The 17,008-nt window shown below is 42.5% G+C and overlaps 1 protein-coding gene across 2 annotated transcripts in view; it reads right to left on the bottom strand.

Annotated features, from left to right (window-relative positions):
• Window positions 1–12,676, bottom strand: part of LOC118299692 (CD166 antigen homolog) — a 35,000-nt gene extending 22,324 nt beyond the window's left edge. The window contains exon 1 of one of the 2 annotated variants that reach the window (XM_035623629.2): window positions 12,326–12,676. In XM_035623629.2, the coding sequence (XP_035479522.1) occupies window positions 12,326–12,386 (61 nt within the window). In that variant the 5' untranslated portion in view covers window positions 12,387–12,676. The remainder of the gene's footprint in view (window positions 1–12,325) is intronic. The other variant, XM_035623628.2, reaches the window with a different exon arrangement.
• Window positions 12,677–17,008: the final 4,332 nt, after the last annotated feature.

Below are 17,008 nucleotides of genomic sequence, written 5' to 3'. Positions count from 1 at the left end.
GAAAGTGGAGAAAAAAACCCTGGACCTTCCCCGTTGTTCGGATTCTCTGTTGGCCAATGTCCCATCCTTCCACCAAGTTTTGTGGAAATCTGTCCAGTTTTTGCATAATCAACCAAGCAATAAACAATCCAACGGACATTAGGGATGAGAACATAACCTCCTTGGTGGAGGTACAAAACATTACGCGAAGAATTTAACATGTACGCAGTGGGTGTGTGATAAAAAAAAACCACGAGAGGCAAAACATGTCCTGAAAACACCATCTGCAACTCTGATTCATGTTCATGGTCTATAATCTTGGGATTTCAGTGAATCCAAGTGCATTCCCAATTAACACGTGAAAAATGCATTCTGTTTACAGTCTAATAAAATAAGTGTTAGGGTTAAAGAGGGGCAGCAGATGGTGTGATACTCCAGATGGAGCCTCTAACAGTGAGTAATGCGTCTCACTAATTAATATAGTGCCCTTTGAATTGCTGAAGAGATTAAAGTAATATCAATAAATCTGGGTGCAAAAAAAAGAATTTTCAAGTGTTTAACTTTCCCCCCTCCCTGTTCAGCCAGACCGTTAAAAGGCAGCTTTAAAATATTCCCGACACATTCAAAACAACCTTCTTGACATCAAAGTAACACGTCGGTTCGCCGGGTCTCCTCATGCGGTATCACACCAGACAGGAGGTATCAGTTTTTCTTATACAGGCCATAAACCTGCCAGCCTCGCTTGCCTGAAGCAACCGAGCCAACTAGAGCGGGACAGACTTTTAGGGTAAGTGTCTGCTCTCTGGATTGTAGATTGAACATCATTTGTAACAGTGCTGAACAGTGCCACATATATATTTTATCTGAAAAAACTGTCTATGCCATGAATAAACGCATCGCCGTACTACCCGTGCAATACAGTTTTACATGTGTGATTGAGACAGAGCTGCTTGTTTGTGTGGAATGACATGTGGGGGTTAATGTACATGCTTGTGCGTGAGATGAATTGATGACACATTGCTATTCTACTTGGTAGTCGAAGTGCGAGGAAAAAACTATGTCCCCGCCTTGCGTCGACTCCATACATCAAACACCAAGTCCCACAATTCCGACCAAACAATCCATGTTCCCTCAGCGAGTTGAGCTGGACTGAGAGATCAGACAGAGACATTACAACTTGGTGAACGAACTTTGATGAAGGAAAACGAAGCACATTGTAAATCAAACCCCAAGCAAAAAAAGCCTGCAAGGTTGTTCTTTTCCGTGAGGGCTAGGGCTATGGAAATCAGTGTTATCAGTGACTTACACACTTTCTCAATTCAATTTAATTAGATGTATGCTGATATGAATTTAAATGGAGATTTTAGCTGATAATTTGAATATACTGATGATTTTTACACAGTTGTAATGTCACTGCAGTTAAGACAATATTTGTCAAAAAAATTGTTAAATGTTAAGATTAGGATTTGTGTGCTATTCCTGCAAATAGTCAATCATTTTAACAACTGATAAACTTCAACCAAAATTGTCAAATATGATGTGTAAGTGTTCTGTGTTATGTAACTGTGAATTGAATTGTTTGATTTGATTAATTAAATTATTCTTGTTTTGTTTGAATGATAATTTGGTTTTGGAAGGTTAAGAAAAAAAGGGAAATAATGATGTCTATCCCAGCTGTGAAAAAAGGCATCTATTTAACATATTATATATAGATATATTATGTAAAAAAGAGAAAAGTATCAAATCCTCATGAGAAGCCTGAACTAGAGACCGGTTGGCATTTTTCCTTGAAAAATTACTAAAATCAAGCATCTCTTATCAAAGCTGTCAGTCATTCATTTTCTGTTGATTGATTAATTGGCTAATCAATTCAACTCTCAATTAATTAGTGAAGTCATCTATCAAGGAGATATGTCAAACACTCCTGCTAGGTTTCTCTGTTTTATATTATTACAAATCTAATAGCTTTATGGTTTTGGACTGTTTTTGTAAATAAAACAAGCAAATTGCACATGCTCTGGGGAACATGTGATGGACATTACCCCCTTACTTTGTGACAGAAGTGTGACAGTAGAATCAGGAATGAAAATAATTGTTAGCTGCAGGCAAGACGCATGACGAACCCTCATGCTCTGTATATTATACCTATATGAGAACAGATGGAGGCCTACATGAGGGTCAAGCTGGAAGCTTCCAGCACATCATCAAAAATAGCCTGGTAGAAATTTGGTGAATTTGATTTTTTTTTTATTTTTGAAATATTATCCCAGCTGGCATCTCTCTTTACTCAAGCTTTTTGTCGCAGTTCCAGCCTGTCTGCCTGCCTGCACCACAAAAGCTCTCTCCTGTACATGTGGCCCCGCCCTGCCCCAGCCCTCACCCAAAAACCGCCGGTATAGGAAATCCTTTGAACATTAGTGGCCCACTGGTCCCGGGGGAGTGGTTGTGTTTACTATTGTACTATCTGTATGGCCTTATTACAGTTGCAGTTGGTGCCTGAGGACACCAATCAAACCTGCTGCCACCACACACCCCTGTTCAAGGTAAATGGATCTTCGCCACACAGCAGAGCTGGAAACAAAACCACACACAGCAAGCCCTGACCAGAGCTGTGGAGAAATGAATCAGCCCTGGGCCCATCACGTTTTCTATGTGGGAAAACAAGAAAGCATCCACCTATCGATCTTAAAGTGCTTCATTAGATGCCGCATGAGGCACAATTGATGAAAATATGTGCAATTAGTTTTATCATTGTCCTAATTTAATGTGCAGCACCAACATTCCAGTATCAATAATGTATGCCTTGTTAGGCTGCAAACAACAGCAGATGTAGATATTTCATTTGTACAGATGATGGCCTGTGTAGCTTTCATCTCCGGTAATTGCAGTGGCAAGGCTGATACTTTCACATTAGTTGAGCAAAGAGTTGTGCATGCTGTTGCACACTTATAATGACAGACCTGACCTTCTAACCCTTCACTGAGAAACAGAGCTGGCAATGCTCCCCATTCCAATAAGCCAAACAGCCTGGTTGGTATTAAGAGGGCACAACGGTTTCAAATTGTGTCCTGCCTAAGATTCTGGCTCTGAGGGGGGTTTGGGTGGGGGGTGGGGGGTCCTAAAGCCTCGGCCGGCTGCACAGAACAGAGAGCGCTGAGAGGAATATGTGGAATGCAGATAATGCACACAAAGGATTATGTACCTGCTTGCAAATCAAATCTGTGTGGTTTCAAATTTAATACCCATGGACCTACATCTGCTTTGGTGGAGTGCTGTGAAAGGCTGGACATTAACATGCACTGTCACACCACTGAGACTTGCTACAACGTCCGGACTTTCAGACTCGTAACGTGATTTGGCTGAAAAGGTTTTACTAGTGTGAACTCCAATAGCACCAAGCTGGTTCTTGTGTGGGATGAATTTGTGTAAAATGCAAAGCATTTGCTAACGTAACGTGAAGTAAGCGAAAAAGAAAGATAAAAAGACATTTTATCTTTTGTCAAAGCAAGGTCACTAATGGTGTTGTCCTCCTTTTCTCAAACACACGCAGCAAATAAAACTGCCACGACAAACCCAATCGTACTCTTTTGTTAGAGCTCTTTGTTTCTGTAAGATGAGATAACCACCCTCAGTTTATGTAATTCGGCATATGTCACTGTCATCTCGGATGCACGGGTCCTTTAAAGCATAATAATTTCATTAGCAGTGGCTATTACATTTTCCTCTTCCACGATGGCATGAGGAGAAGCCATACATCAAGGTAAGTGCTTTTAACCATCCACCACTGTGTTGCACATCTCTAACCGCTCCCCCTCCGCTTCTTGTCATGTGTGGTACAGGCAGAACAAGAGACGAGGAAGCCCTGCAGATCGAGCTGACAGTGAGCAGCAGAGAAACAGCCTACTTTACACAAAACCTGTCAATAAGTAAAAAACCAACGCCTCCTCCTCCGCTGAAATATATCTACAAAATATCTACAATGTGGCCTGAAAAGCTCAGGAGTAAAAGTCTCTGTAGACGTGTTTTGCACATATTCTTTCCCCCTTCAAGCAAACAGAGTCAACGCGCTGTTCAGTGAGTCTTCAGGAGCAACAAGCTGCGTCTACTGCAGGGTCGGACAAAAGAAAAACAGGGGCTTGAGGGCGAAAGCTATGAATTGCAACAGAACAAAAACACCCCTGATAATTCAGAGCCTTTGCTGTGGTGTGGAAAAAGACAACAACAGTAAAAACTATCTTAGCATTGACAGCACCTACAAATATTCAGTGCGAGCACCGTGAGCGTGTAAGCATGCTGGCATCAGCATTTAGCTCAAGGTACTGCTGTGCCTAAGTTTACAAGCTGGATATGTGTGTACAGACATGACCAAATCTCCCTGCATGGCTCGCTTTAGTAATGACGGGCGTCAGTAACAATGTCACTGCCGTCGATTTGGTTTTGCGGTCCTGGTGTCTCTCATCGTGGGAGACTCGAAAGAAACTTCAGATTCCAAACAGTCGGAGCATCTGGACTGAGATGCGTCTGTGCAGAATCAGATGTGTCAGATGTGGAATCGCATTTCAATCCACTTCAAAATGTGGTGTGGTTCTGATTTGCAAAAAAGTGCATTTCTTGTCCAAACTTTCTAAAATCATCTGGGTACAATCTGGATATGCCACAAACTCCTTTATGCTGGCAGTCTGAAAAAGGCCTTAGTCTTGTTTTATAGTTCATTAAAACCAAATGTCAAAAAAGATGCTGACTACAAAACAGAGCAAGAGAGAGAGAGAAGTACCTCGAAATAACTAATTTCTCACCTGTCTTCACTGTTTTCAGTTTATTTATTTGAAGAACATGCACATTTTCAGGTGTAATCACCCCAGATATAAAAATGCAGTAAACACAAAACATTACTGAGGGCAATGGGAAATATATTCATTCAAGCATGATATCTGAAGAAATGTCGCCCTGAGCAGGAAGGTAACAAAGTTGTCAGATTATTAGAAACGCACAGGGAAATAGTATTGTCTGAGCCAGTATTCTCACTGTGGCTGTGACATTGTCTTGGTTTGGTGTATCTGGTAGTGTCTGCGTGTTTCAATAAGCATGTTGTGGCAAGCCCTCTACAATGACAGGTAATCTGGAGATTTCCTAAGGAAGAGAGTGAAGAGATCCAGCTTGCTTTACCCTAAATGTGCCTGTCTTACACTCACTAAAGGAAATGGCCACTCATTTTTCACTGTCAAATGTTGTGCTGTATGACCCAGCGCATTTAAATGAAATCATAATCAAATGAGGAAATGATGTGTCATCTCCTCCGCATATACCACTTGTGTAAGGGGGAAATGAATGGTAGCATAATGGGTTATGGCATCTTCATTGCTCAAAATTAAACACTGCAAAGTTGGTTTGATAATGTCCTCACTCTATAGAGCAGCCAGGCATGGCAATGATGCCAGTTCGATGTGACAAGGGCATCAGGTACACTGGCTGCTTGTGCGTTTACTAGTTTTCTTGTGAGACCACACTGCAGCCGAGCCAGAGTGAATTCAAGGAGTCCCACTTTTTGTGCTATGAAGATAAGTCAGAACAAAAGTGAATAGCATCGGTGGGATGTGCAATGCCTGGAAATTCTCCCCAGGAACACAAGGCTACTTGACCTCTTAAGATGTCCCATTAGAAAATTAAGTAATGCATCCAATTACCAGACAAGAATCTCTTCACCCACCTCGTAAAGTCTGGCAGAGTGCCGCTGAATATTTAACAGCCAAGCTGAGCACCTTATCGTGAAACATCGAACACATCCACAAGTCGCGCATTGGCCAAAGCATCTCTAGCAGGGTAATCGCCGTGCGAAAGAACAGCCACCACTTGGAAGAACTGCGGCTGAATCTGGGGAAGCGGTGCAGCTGCTGCTGGTACATTTAGCTTACAACCAGACTGTTTTTGGTAAGATTTTAATCTGTTGTGAGGATTACGTCTTGTCGATTAATAATGTATTTTTTTCCCATGAAGCTACATATTAGGAAGTAAATGCCCCAAGGCCAGGATAGATGTCTTAACTGTCTAAGGACTGGGGTGTGAAAATGTCTTGCCTCCAACGAGGAGTGGGAGATATTGAATTATGTACACAGCAAAGAGAATTGATGTGTACAGCGAGTAACTAGTACTAGTACTTTTTTTAAACTTAAAATCGAGTAAAGGAGTTACAAAGCTAACTAACAAGGTAAGAAATTTAAAGGCTGCATCTACAGTACTTTTTACTGCTGCTTGTTTTTGACCTCTATTGTAGTTCAAGTGTAGTCCCACGTGTATTGACGACCTACTGTAGAGAGACGGGGCCAGCCATGTTATATTCTATCTTATTTCTTATTTAGACACTGACTGACTGACAGGCTTTTAATTCCAATCAGATATATACTCTTGCTGCCCCCTATGAAAGAGAGTCTCCCTGAATGAGAGCTCCTGTCTCCTGCAAGTTCAGCCAAAGCAGCGTGTAATCAAAGATAGCTTCAGGCAGCGCAGACTGCTACTGCAGTCCGCCAAGGAAGGATGGTGGACATCAGCACAACACAAAGAAACAACTTTTGAAATGGCAAGAATGTGAATACTGAGGTCAATCGGAGACACAGGACCATTCTGTTGATTCCCGACAGACAAGACGTAACAGGGAGTAGCGCGTCGTTTCATGAATGAAAAATTGCTCAACAACAATCCGAATGAAAAGAGCGACTTTTCAGTATTGCAAGTGCTTCGGACCCAACAGAGGCTGATTCAGAAACGAACGGAAAGTCAGAACTCCATGTCGTGCTGTCGGTTGGCCGCGGGCTTGAAATGAATGAGTCAACTTTTGCACAAAAGCATTGTAAATCTGACTGACTTCCGAGCCATTACAACAAAGGCTTAATACAAAATCAACCTCCTGTCTTGACACTTGACTCTTATAAATAGGCAGAAATAATGACTTTACGGGAGTGCAGGCATAAATACCAAAGGTTCACCACTGACCCTCTTTAGTGTGAGTCGGAGCCCCTGCTGCTGGTGCTCCCATGTGGTGACACTGCAGTCAGTGGTGGGAACAGTGTTCCTGCTTTGTCCTTGTTTTATATATATGAGATAAATTTTAATGAGAAAAAGAAGTTCATTAAATGTAATTTACAAAAACAAAGGACACATAAGCACCCCTGGATTTCCATACACGTGCCCCTTCATGGTATTCCTTAAATATTCTCTGGGGCTGAAGGATTACCATCACAGTTAACGGAGGGGAATTCATTAAAACAGGGCAACGACTCTAATGGAGGATTTGAACAAAGATCCAGGCCGTGCTAAGGATGGGTGTGGCCACAGGCTTTTCATATGGAGGAGAGGTGCCCTCCCCACTGCAACCCCCCACCACAACCCAGTCAGGTTGCTCATGCGAAGTGCAGGGACCGGCAGCAGCTACTCTGTGCCCTCTCCGAGGGGCGTGTGCTGTTCCATATTAATGACAAAGAGAGGAGCGGGAGCAAGAAGTCGCTATCATACACTCATTTGTTTAAAAAGAGCCAGCCTCACAATGCAGTCGGCGGGAGTCCACAGGAAAGGAGTGAAAGCGGGGGGCTGCGTCAATGACAAAAGACAGATACAACCTCACTTTTTTTGTCCCTGAAACAAGGGCTACCCAATTTCAGAGTGCCGTTGGTCTTTCACCAAAACCAAGGATACCTTCATGCATTTCAATGGGGGTATTCCTGCATAAAGAAAGGAGCACTACTGCATAGCACGGTCATCTCTCTGCTGTTGTTAAGCCTTTCTTTATGGCTGAAACAATAGCCCCCTGGTCCCTCCCCTTGGATAACAAATAAACCATTATTTTGCACAGCAGAGCAAGGAACCTGTGCACAAAATGAGGAAAGTGAGAAATTGGCTAGCAGGCAAGGGAGATGTTAGGTCTCTTTGGTAACATATTATAAAGCTAATGGTCTGACCACAGTCCAAACATGAAAACTGGAAAACAACATGTTTTAAAACTCATTTATGTTCTAAAGTCAAACAGCCTTTTTGCAACCTGATTGACAAATTAAACGAAAAAAGGACAGCTGAAGAGGTGATTTTAGCAGAGATGATATAAACTGAATATACCTGAGACTCTGGCTCTAAAAGTGGGACAAGCCAATCGCCAAAGTGTAATTAAGATTCACTTGCCGCTGTTTTACTGATACTTCTCTGAGTAAAACTGTCAGAGGTAAACAAAAGACCCTTTTCCTCATTGAGTCATTGCCCGAGAGTGATTACTTTTGCCACACAAGTCCTTTCATTTTCCCAAGGCGAAGCCAATCATACATCTCCCCGCTCAGTGAGGTAGCAGAGTTTGAATTGCTCTCTCCGACATGTAGGAAACTCAGCATGTTCACGTGGTAGCTCATATTTCTTCACTTGCTGTCTCACTACATCTAATCTAAAGGTGGAGTTTGGTTTGTTGGCGAGACACTGGAATAAGTCCAAAAATATATTCAACATTCAAACATTTTTAGAGCCTTTTCCCCTTGTAAAAAACAACCTCTAAAAGTTGTTATTGAGCTCGACATGAGTGATGGGAACAAACTGCTTTTCTCTCAACAACTGCACACACAAACACGAACCATAAAGTGACACTTGCCCCCTCCGTGGCCCTAAAAACCAACACTCCTCCACCTGTTCAGTGTCCAGGCGGGGGTGGAGAGAAACTAGAGTGTGTGTGTGTGTGTGTGTGTGTGTGTGTGTGTGTGTGTGTGTGTGTGTGTGTGTGTGTGTGTGTGTGTGTGTGTGATGGGGGGGTGCACCACTCCAACACACTGCGTGATGGGTGCAGGGCAGCAGACAAAAGAAGAAAGAAATCAGTAATACATGTCTATATTGAACTGTGTTGCATCAGAATTACAGTTTAATGGAACTGTGCTGCTGTGCTCTTATTTGAACAGACTACTGATTTGTCTATATTTAATTTCAGGTCTACTGTACGTGAGGCACCATAGCATATTGTTAAGACGCATATGTTCTAAGCGTCATTTCTCGGAGTCAGGCAGATTCGTTGGCCTGATTTTTTTTTTTTTGAAACTGTAAAAATGTTCCACCCTTGTGGACGTGAAGCAGGTTAATGATTGACTCTTTAAAAAAAAAAGCCATCTCTGCTCGTTTTGTGCTGCATCAAAGATTATGTAACAGCCACATTTTAATTTCATCATAACTTGAGGTTTTTATTTTTATCACCCAAAATGTTACTCTCTTATTTTGTAACTTGCAATTTAAAGACAGTAGTTTAAAAGTGAGTGGTTATTTAAACTCGATCCTCACATCCAGGCTCCACAGCGCTGCTTCCAGGGGCACTGGTAGGAATTCTGCACCCCCTGATGGGAAGTGACACTGGGCTCCCCCACCCCAATACTGCTTTAAATTTACAGTACAACATCTCTTGTCTGAGGAGCCCACAAAAGTGTCCAGCTTCTCTCTCAATCACCAGCACCTCTGCCTATCTATCTACTCATCTTTTCATTTATTTCTCATTCTGATCGAGGCCTCTGGAGCATATAATGCACAAAACGAAAAACTTAATTGTCTTTACTGAACATCTGCTTCTTTCTTACATTCGGCTTTGTGATTCTTGGGTGAGCCATGGCATCTGTCTCTCTTTCTACTCAATACGATTGTCGTTTTTTTTCCACACAAAAAACAAGAAAGAAACAAATCCACTTCATAGTTTCGCTTCACGCACAGAACTGAGAGTCTTTTGAGAGATATTATGACCTGCCAAATTTGGGCTAAGCATCTGGCAGGATAATGGCTTGTATCCTCACTCACATTTCTGTTGAGATAAGTAAGAAGAACTATGGATTAAGAAAAAGGTTTGTTCAATTTGTTAGGTTAAGACCTATTCGGTCAGATTACATATGTTTTGAGGCTGAATTTATTATTTAAACGCTACAGTTTGTCCTATATCTTCATGTTTCCATACAGTTACTCAATCAACTGTGTTCTGTGGTTTGCGAATTAGTCACTTGCTCAATTTGACCAACACATACATTACGTCCTTTGGGAGGGGACGCATTAAAGTGACAACACAAAGTGAAGTACAGATGCGTTTCTTTTCACAGCCATGGATGCATCTGAATTTTGCATGAAGGGATACAACACTTTGCAAGTCACAAAGAAATCTCTCTTCAAAGATGCAACAACCGCATGCAGTCTTCAAACATCAAGAGGAAACCTGCAAGACGGCCGACGCACAAGCGCACAAATAAATCTTAAATGGAACCCAAACATACAATTCTTTCTTTTTCCAGTGCATTAACAGCGTAACATTAATGAGACACGTTTGGACGTAACCCAGTTTAAGATGATAGAAAGGAGAGCGAATCTATCTCAGGTGAAATTGGGTGACCCCTGCAGGAGATTAGTCCATTAGTAAAAGGGAGAGCCCCACTTGCTTGACAAGTAATACCAGCTGTGACACCGAGCGCTGTGCCTTTTCAGAAGGGGAGGGGAGGGTGGTGGTGGTGGGGGAAGGGTGGAGACAAGGGAGTGAACAAAAAACAGACGCATCTTTCTAGACTGTTTGTTCTAAGACTAATTCGAGGCTCCGTTTTTCTGTACGATCCGGTTTTAGGCCGTGGCTCTGCCTGTAATGCTGAAGCCCCTGGAGCTGTTGCTTTTTTTCACCTGTTCAGCTATAATAAACACAGCCCTGTTTTTATTACAAGTATTGACGCAGTTTTTATTGCAAATCCAAAACTCAATAAACCCCCCTTTAGTCAGATTCTTCCCGTATTGAGAAAATTGACAGAGAATGGAGAAAAACAATTGTTTTCTTATAGCTCCAGAGAAACCCTACAAGCTTTACTTTGTGCACCTTTTTTTCCTGAACATCTGTCGAAAGCAAACACACATGTTTCGACCATCACCCAAGACAGCATGTCTGCTAAACATACAGCAGCGTGGACGGCCATAAAGTCTGACCTCACTGCCATCTCGGTGCACTCTCCTCCAGTCTCAAGCACACGGCACTGCAGCAGCACAGCAGTGTAAAAAAACAACCTTAAAAGGGCCATTCATTTCCTCTCAAATAAACCACCTGAGACTGACTGATAGGTGCTGCAAGGTGTTAATTTACGACAACAGACGCCACTGTAGTGTGACATGATGGAAGGCAGTACAGTGAGATCAGCCTCTCCGCCCCTTTCCCATCCGAGGGGAGCACTCGGAGCTCCTGTGCAGTCTTGCTTAATGGCCTGGCTGAGTGATGTGAGCACGTGGTGCAGCTACCTGTTGGCCAGGCTGGAGCAGACAAAGAGGGAAACCCGCACAAAGCCACCGGTGCCGACTGTGCATTTTAAACCCAGCACAAACATTTAGACTAAGCGGTGCTTTTCTTTGAAAAAGCATCCTTTCTTCTTGTTTCAACTTCTTTTTTCCCCCCCAGAGCATATTTTTGAATCCCCACTTAATGCCAAGTTGCTGCTCACATCTTGCGAGAGAACCACAGGTTCTTTGCCATAGAACTTGGACACATTCACTTGTAGAATCCATTACAACTGCCCACATCAAAAAGAATAAGGAAAGAAAAAAGACTCCCATCCAACGTGTAATTACTAGGGGAGGCCTGTCAGGAGCGCTTTCCCCACCCAACGGGCAGCCCATAATTACAATAAATCAGACAGGATGTGCATGCAGCATCATTCTGTTCCACAGCCTGAGTTGGGGGGGCACATAAAAAAATGAGGGGCATCATGATGACATCATGAAGACTGGGTGGTGATGACTACTTCACTGCCTCTCTCATAGTGTGGGGGGATACAAAAAAAATGGGGGAGGTGGGGGGCACAATGGGCAATATTTCATGTCTCACAGAAAAAAGTCAGAATGTATAACAGCAGGTAGAATGATACAGCCTTACAGAGAGGAGAGTGGAGTCACAAGAAACTATTGGGTTTCTTTGTAGGGATTTTTTAAAGAATTAAAGCTAGATGCAGATTTCTTATGGACAACGTGACTCATGGAGGGAAGTGAGCACTGCCACAAACCACAATGCAATAACGATCTGGTAAGTAAAAAAATAAACTAAAAATGGAGAGGGACATTTCTAGCAACGATTTTAGCCACATTCAAAAAACAAACATATATAACACGACCACATAGAAGGAGCATCGCCAACTGACAGAAACTATTTCACAGCTCACCTAACTAATGACTGAAAACCACTGTTCGACTCGAGAAGCCGGACTGAAGTTCCGGCGGCACCTGCGTGCGACAGCCGGGACTCCAACCCCGGTACCTGCGGCGTCAGTGCCCGGGAACACTCCGCCCGGACACCGCCGCCGCCGCCGCCGGCCGGTGAATGAGACGAGCTTACCTCGGCGGAGCAGCGCGGAGACGAGGAGGGCGCACGCGAGGCTGGCGGACAACAAGTGCATCCTGGCGACTCTCTCAGGTCCTCGGTCGCGTCTTCTGTTTGTTTGTTCAAACACACCTGCTCGAGTGACTTTTCTTTTTATTTCTTTTCCTTTTCTTTCTTTCTTTTTTTTGGGGGGGGGGAGGTGGGTTTGAAGAGAATGGTTCCTCGCGAGCCCGGAAGAAGGCAGTGCAGTTCAGTTCAGTTCAGTTCAGTTCAGTTCAGTTCTGGCTCTTCTCCCGACGTAGCATGTGCTCGCCAACTCGCGCTCACATCAATTCTGGTGAAACAGGTAATTGCGAGGGGCACAGACGAGAAAGGGCGGGGTATGGAGACTGCAGCTCCACCCCCCCACCACCCCTTCTACACACACTAACACACACACACACGACCCGCCCATTTTCTTAGGATCCGGCTCAACTCACCCCCCTCATATCTCCCCACCCACTTCTCCTCGCTCTCACCCCCTTTACTTTACTCTCATCTCCAACTCCCCCTGTGCCCCCCACCACCTCCAACAAACACACACACACACACACACACACACACACACACACACACACAGGGGGGGAAACCTTCGACAATCCATCAGTTTCAATCTGAAAAGACGACCCAGAGGTGGAATAAGTACAACAATCTTGAAACTGCATTTTAAACTTAAGTGAAATAAAAGCACCTATTAGCTGGCATTAGCAGTACAATAGTATTCTGACAATTACACATTGATGAAAATAGAAAAAAAATATACCATCACTGATTTTCACTCCGATTTAAGGAAAAAAACTGACATAACCAGAGATTAACTGCCAATATTCAACTAATTGATTAATTGAAAAATCGTTGCAGTTGTCAAGAATCAACAGATGGCCCACAGTTTTTAAATACCGTTAATGCATGAGTAAGGAAAAAAAACTCCCAAAAGAGGAATATTGTTATGAATTTTGATAATTGTCATTGTTCCACACTAAATCCGAAAGGAACTTAAAACTACAGCCATCATATAAGCTGCAGGGAAACCTTTTACCGTTACATTTTTATTCGGAAGATGCTTTTATCCAAAGTGACTTGCAGCTGAGGGACAACACTAAGGCACAGTAGGAGACCTTGAGGTAAGAACTGTACTTAGTGGTAAACTGGTAAAGAAAAAAAAAAGCCTGACCTACAAAACCAAGGTTGAAGTGTAGGAGATCAGGTAAGTCAGTGCAGTGACAGTGGACAGCAAGTGCTAGTTAGGGATGTAAGAGTGTTAGGAGAGGAGGTGCTCTCGAAAGATAGAGAGGGGCGCCACTGCTCCATTTAGTAGCCCATCTTCTGCGTTGTGAGCTGTGATGTGAAAAGAGGCATGACCTGGTCATCAAACTCCACACTCAGGTTTCCTGAAATTACCGTCAAGACTGTGGTGTCATCTGTCAGGAATCGCAGGTATAGTTGGGCGTCGTCTGCATAGAAGTGATATGAAAAGCAAAGCGAATGGATAATTTGTCCTAACAAAGTGGTGTATATTGCAATGACAAGAGGCCTCGACATTGAGCCTTGGGTCACCCCTGTTGGAAGGGGATGGGATAATGATGTTTTTCCTTGCCATGACACATTGAAGTAACGCCTGGTGAGAAAGGAGTAACACCAAGAAAGCACCTTGCCTGAGATGTCCATATCAGACTGTACAGATGGCAGGATGTGGTGGTTCATTGTATCAAAGGCTACTGATAGGCCCAGCAAGATAAGAAAGGAGGCCTGAGCTGCAGCTTTGGCCGCCCTTAGGGCTTCTGTCACAGATAGCATAACGGTTTCAGTGGAGTGGTCGCTCTTCGATCCTGAGTGGTTTGTTTTGGGGAGGGTGTTCCATGAGAGGAGTTATATCCAAGATGTAGTAAAAGTAGATGTCTTCTAAAGTGGAAAGTGCCTGAACCTCTAGATCTAATAGTTTTTAAATACTTGTTACTTTCCACCTCTGCTGACTCCATACACAAAAAATGGAAGGATGAGGATTCATGTTGAGGATTCATGGTGAAACAGCCTATTGGGTAGGGGTCTAAGGTTAATTTTAATAAAGAAATTCTTACATGAATTCTTGCTCATATCTCCTTACTTTTCACTTATTTCACAGAGCACATTCAAGAGCTACAGCACAATAATATGATCCATATAATGACCATGTTAATCATTAGAATTAATTTGAGTGCTTGAGTGCAGAGAGAGAGCTTGCCCTCGTCCTCACATGTATTAGTCTTTGGCTCTCTGTAATGACAGTAGTTGACTTTATTCACTTGCACAGGATGTTGTGGTTCCGAGACAAGTTTCTCATGGGATGACAAATAGATTGTGACTATGGGTTATTTTCTGTAGCAGTACCACGCTCTAAAACGGGTGTAACGGTGACATCTTCAGCGAGTCCATTTCAGAAGTTGGCAAAAAATAACATCAGAGCATGTAAAATGTCATTAAAACCACACTTGCTGAAAGTAAAATGATTAACCACTGTGCTGTAACTACATGATCATGCTTGTCTGATCAAAAAATGCATGTCTGCATGTGCACACAGTGTGTGTTGGGCTGTTGGGGTGAAGAAGTAAGTATTCCTCACCCTGGGTGCGAAATTCATGTTGGTCCTGATGGTTTGTGCAAATGGAGTGAGGGCACAGGCTGTGAAAACCTAATGCAATTTGATTAGAAGTTAACCGCAAAGCAATATTTTTCCTGCCTCAGTGCACTGGGAGAGAAAAAAAGAAGCATTTGCTTTTTTTCCGTGTGGGTGAAAGTGAATGAGACTGCCTGATGACCAAGCCTGGAGCATTTCGTTCAATTACTAAACAGCAACATCTTGGTCACAATTGGGATTTCGGGTGGGACTGGTCAAAGATCAAATATATAAAAAAACACACACGACAGAAACAAACCAACATGAAATTTCTGTAAGCAAATAATCTACAGCTAACTCGTGAGCTGTTTGTGATAAAACTTAATGTTTGGCTTTTGCTTTCTACTCAAATAAAAGCAGCTGAAACTCAGGTTTATTTTATATTCACAAGAGAGCATTTTCAGTCAGTCCCCATGACTGAAGAAAGAGATTACACACAGAATAATAAATTACAATATATCATGTCACAGTGGAGGAGCTGTACCAGCCCTTGCTGTCTTTTATTTAATGAAAGAATGAGCACTCCTATTTTGACATCTTGTGAGACATCTCAAGACACTGTGCCTGCTATGAGCACAGAAACTAACAACCTTGCGTTGCTATGGACTCAGGCAATGAGAGTACACATTTTTGACATTCGGAGATGCTGCAGACAGGAAATCTTTTTTACTCCCCTCACTGTCTCATGTTGTAGGTCTACGCTAATTATCATAGGTATGTTTCATGTATAAAAATAATAAAATTCAGCTTTGTCAGAAAGAATGCAACCACACCAGAAACTCGAGCTGGCGGTGAAGCACGGGTTACAGACTGAACAGGATACTAATACATTTGCCTTTGCACTTTTTTGCATTCCTTCATTTTCACCTGATCGAAGCAGCAAATATATCACAGGTTAATTTGGCACCTAACCAGGTTTGGGACAATCAAATTTCTCTCCTATCCCATGAAGGTATTGCCCCCCTTAGAACTGATCCTTGAAGGCAGACAAGTGATTAGTTTGCTACAGATTGGACTTCAGTAAACTGTGTCAAGCAGCCAACACAATGACCCTGACATTTTCGGCATGGCCAAGGGAGGGGAAGATCCACTTAATGGCCAGTCCTGTGCTGGCCAGCAGTCCCACTTTGGATCAATAATTGCTTCATTAGTTAATCTGATTGAGTGTTTGAGCAGCCTGTAGTCGATGCAGAGTTACCTCTCTTTCTGTGAGGAGTCTGTGTTTTATTGATTTCACTGTTCTCTGTAGAGCCTAACTTTCTCCCCCCCTCAAACTAATCCTCACATTTACACGATGAAATGGAGAAATAGATCTCTTTGTTTGAGTTCCGAATGTCATCCATACCTCACTTATATTAAAGCTGATCAATAAAAACTGCTTCTCGAAAGCAACAGTAAAAAAAAAAAATGAAAAGACTAAATGTTATGTCAGTTGTTGCCAGATGTATATAATTGTATAGATAGATAGATAAATAGATAGATAGAAAGATAGATTGATAGATAGATAGATAGGAACAAATATATAAAAATCTCATACATCATTTACAATTGTAAACAGTTGTGGTTGGTACAGCTAATGACAGTTTTTGTGTGACTGATGTAAAAAATCATCAGAAGCCAGGGGAAAGAATGTGTAGTTTTCTGTCATGTTATTACACTGGATCTTTAAACTTGCAAAAAGTGATATTTTTGGCACTTGGGGGAAGTGCAACAAGCTGTAAACACAACACTGGCGTATTATTACCTATTAAGTTGATATGGCGAACTTGTTTGGAAACTGTTGCTTATTTACACATCCACATCTCTATCTATCTATCTATCTATCCATTCATCCATCCAACCAAAAGTTGCAGGCTGGAAAACCAAAACAGTGACCGCAAAAATGCTGTCTGAGGGGAACTTCAGTCATTTCAGCCACTGTTAATATTAAAATATTGATTACAAGAGCTCTAATTCTTTGTCTGTTGACAGGTTCGAATCTGGTGTCCTATGAAATTGAAAGCATG

This window comes from Scophthalmus maximus, chromosome 11 (assembly GCF_022379125.1).
Source record: "Scophthalmus maximus strain ysfricsl-2021 chromosome 11, ASM2237912v1, whole genome shotgun sequence".
Classification (NCBI taxonomy): Eukaryota; Metazoa; Chordata; class Actinopteri; order Pleuronectiformes; family Scophthalmidae; genus Scophthalmus; species Scophthalmus maximus.
Note: the sequence above shows the minus strand (reverse complement) of the source record. Positions and strands in the feature narration are given on the sequence as shown.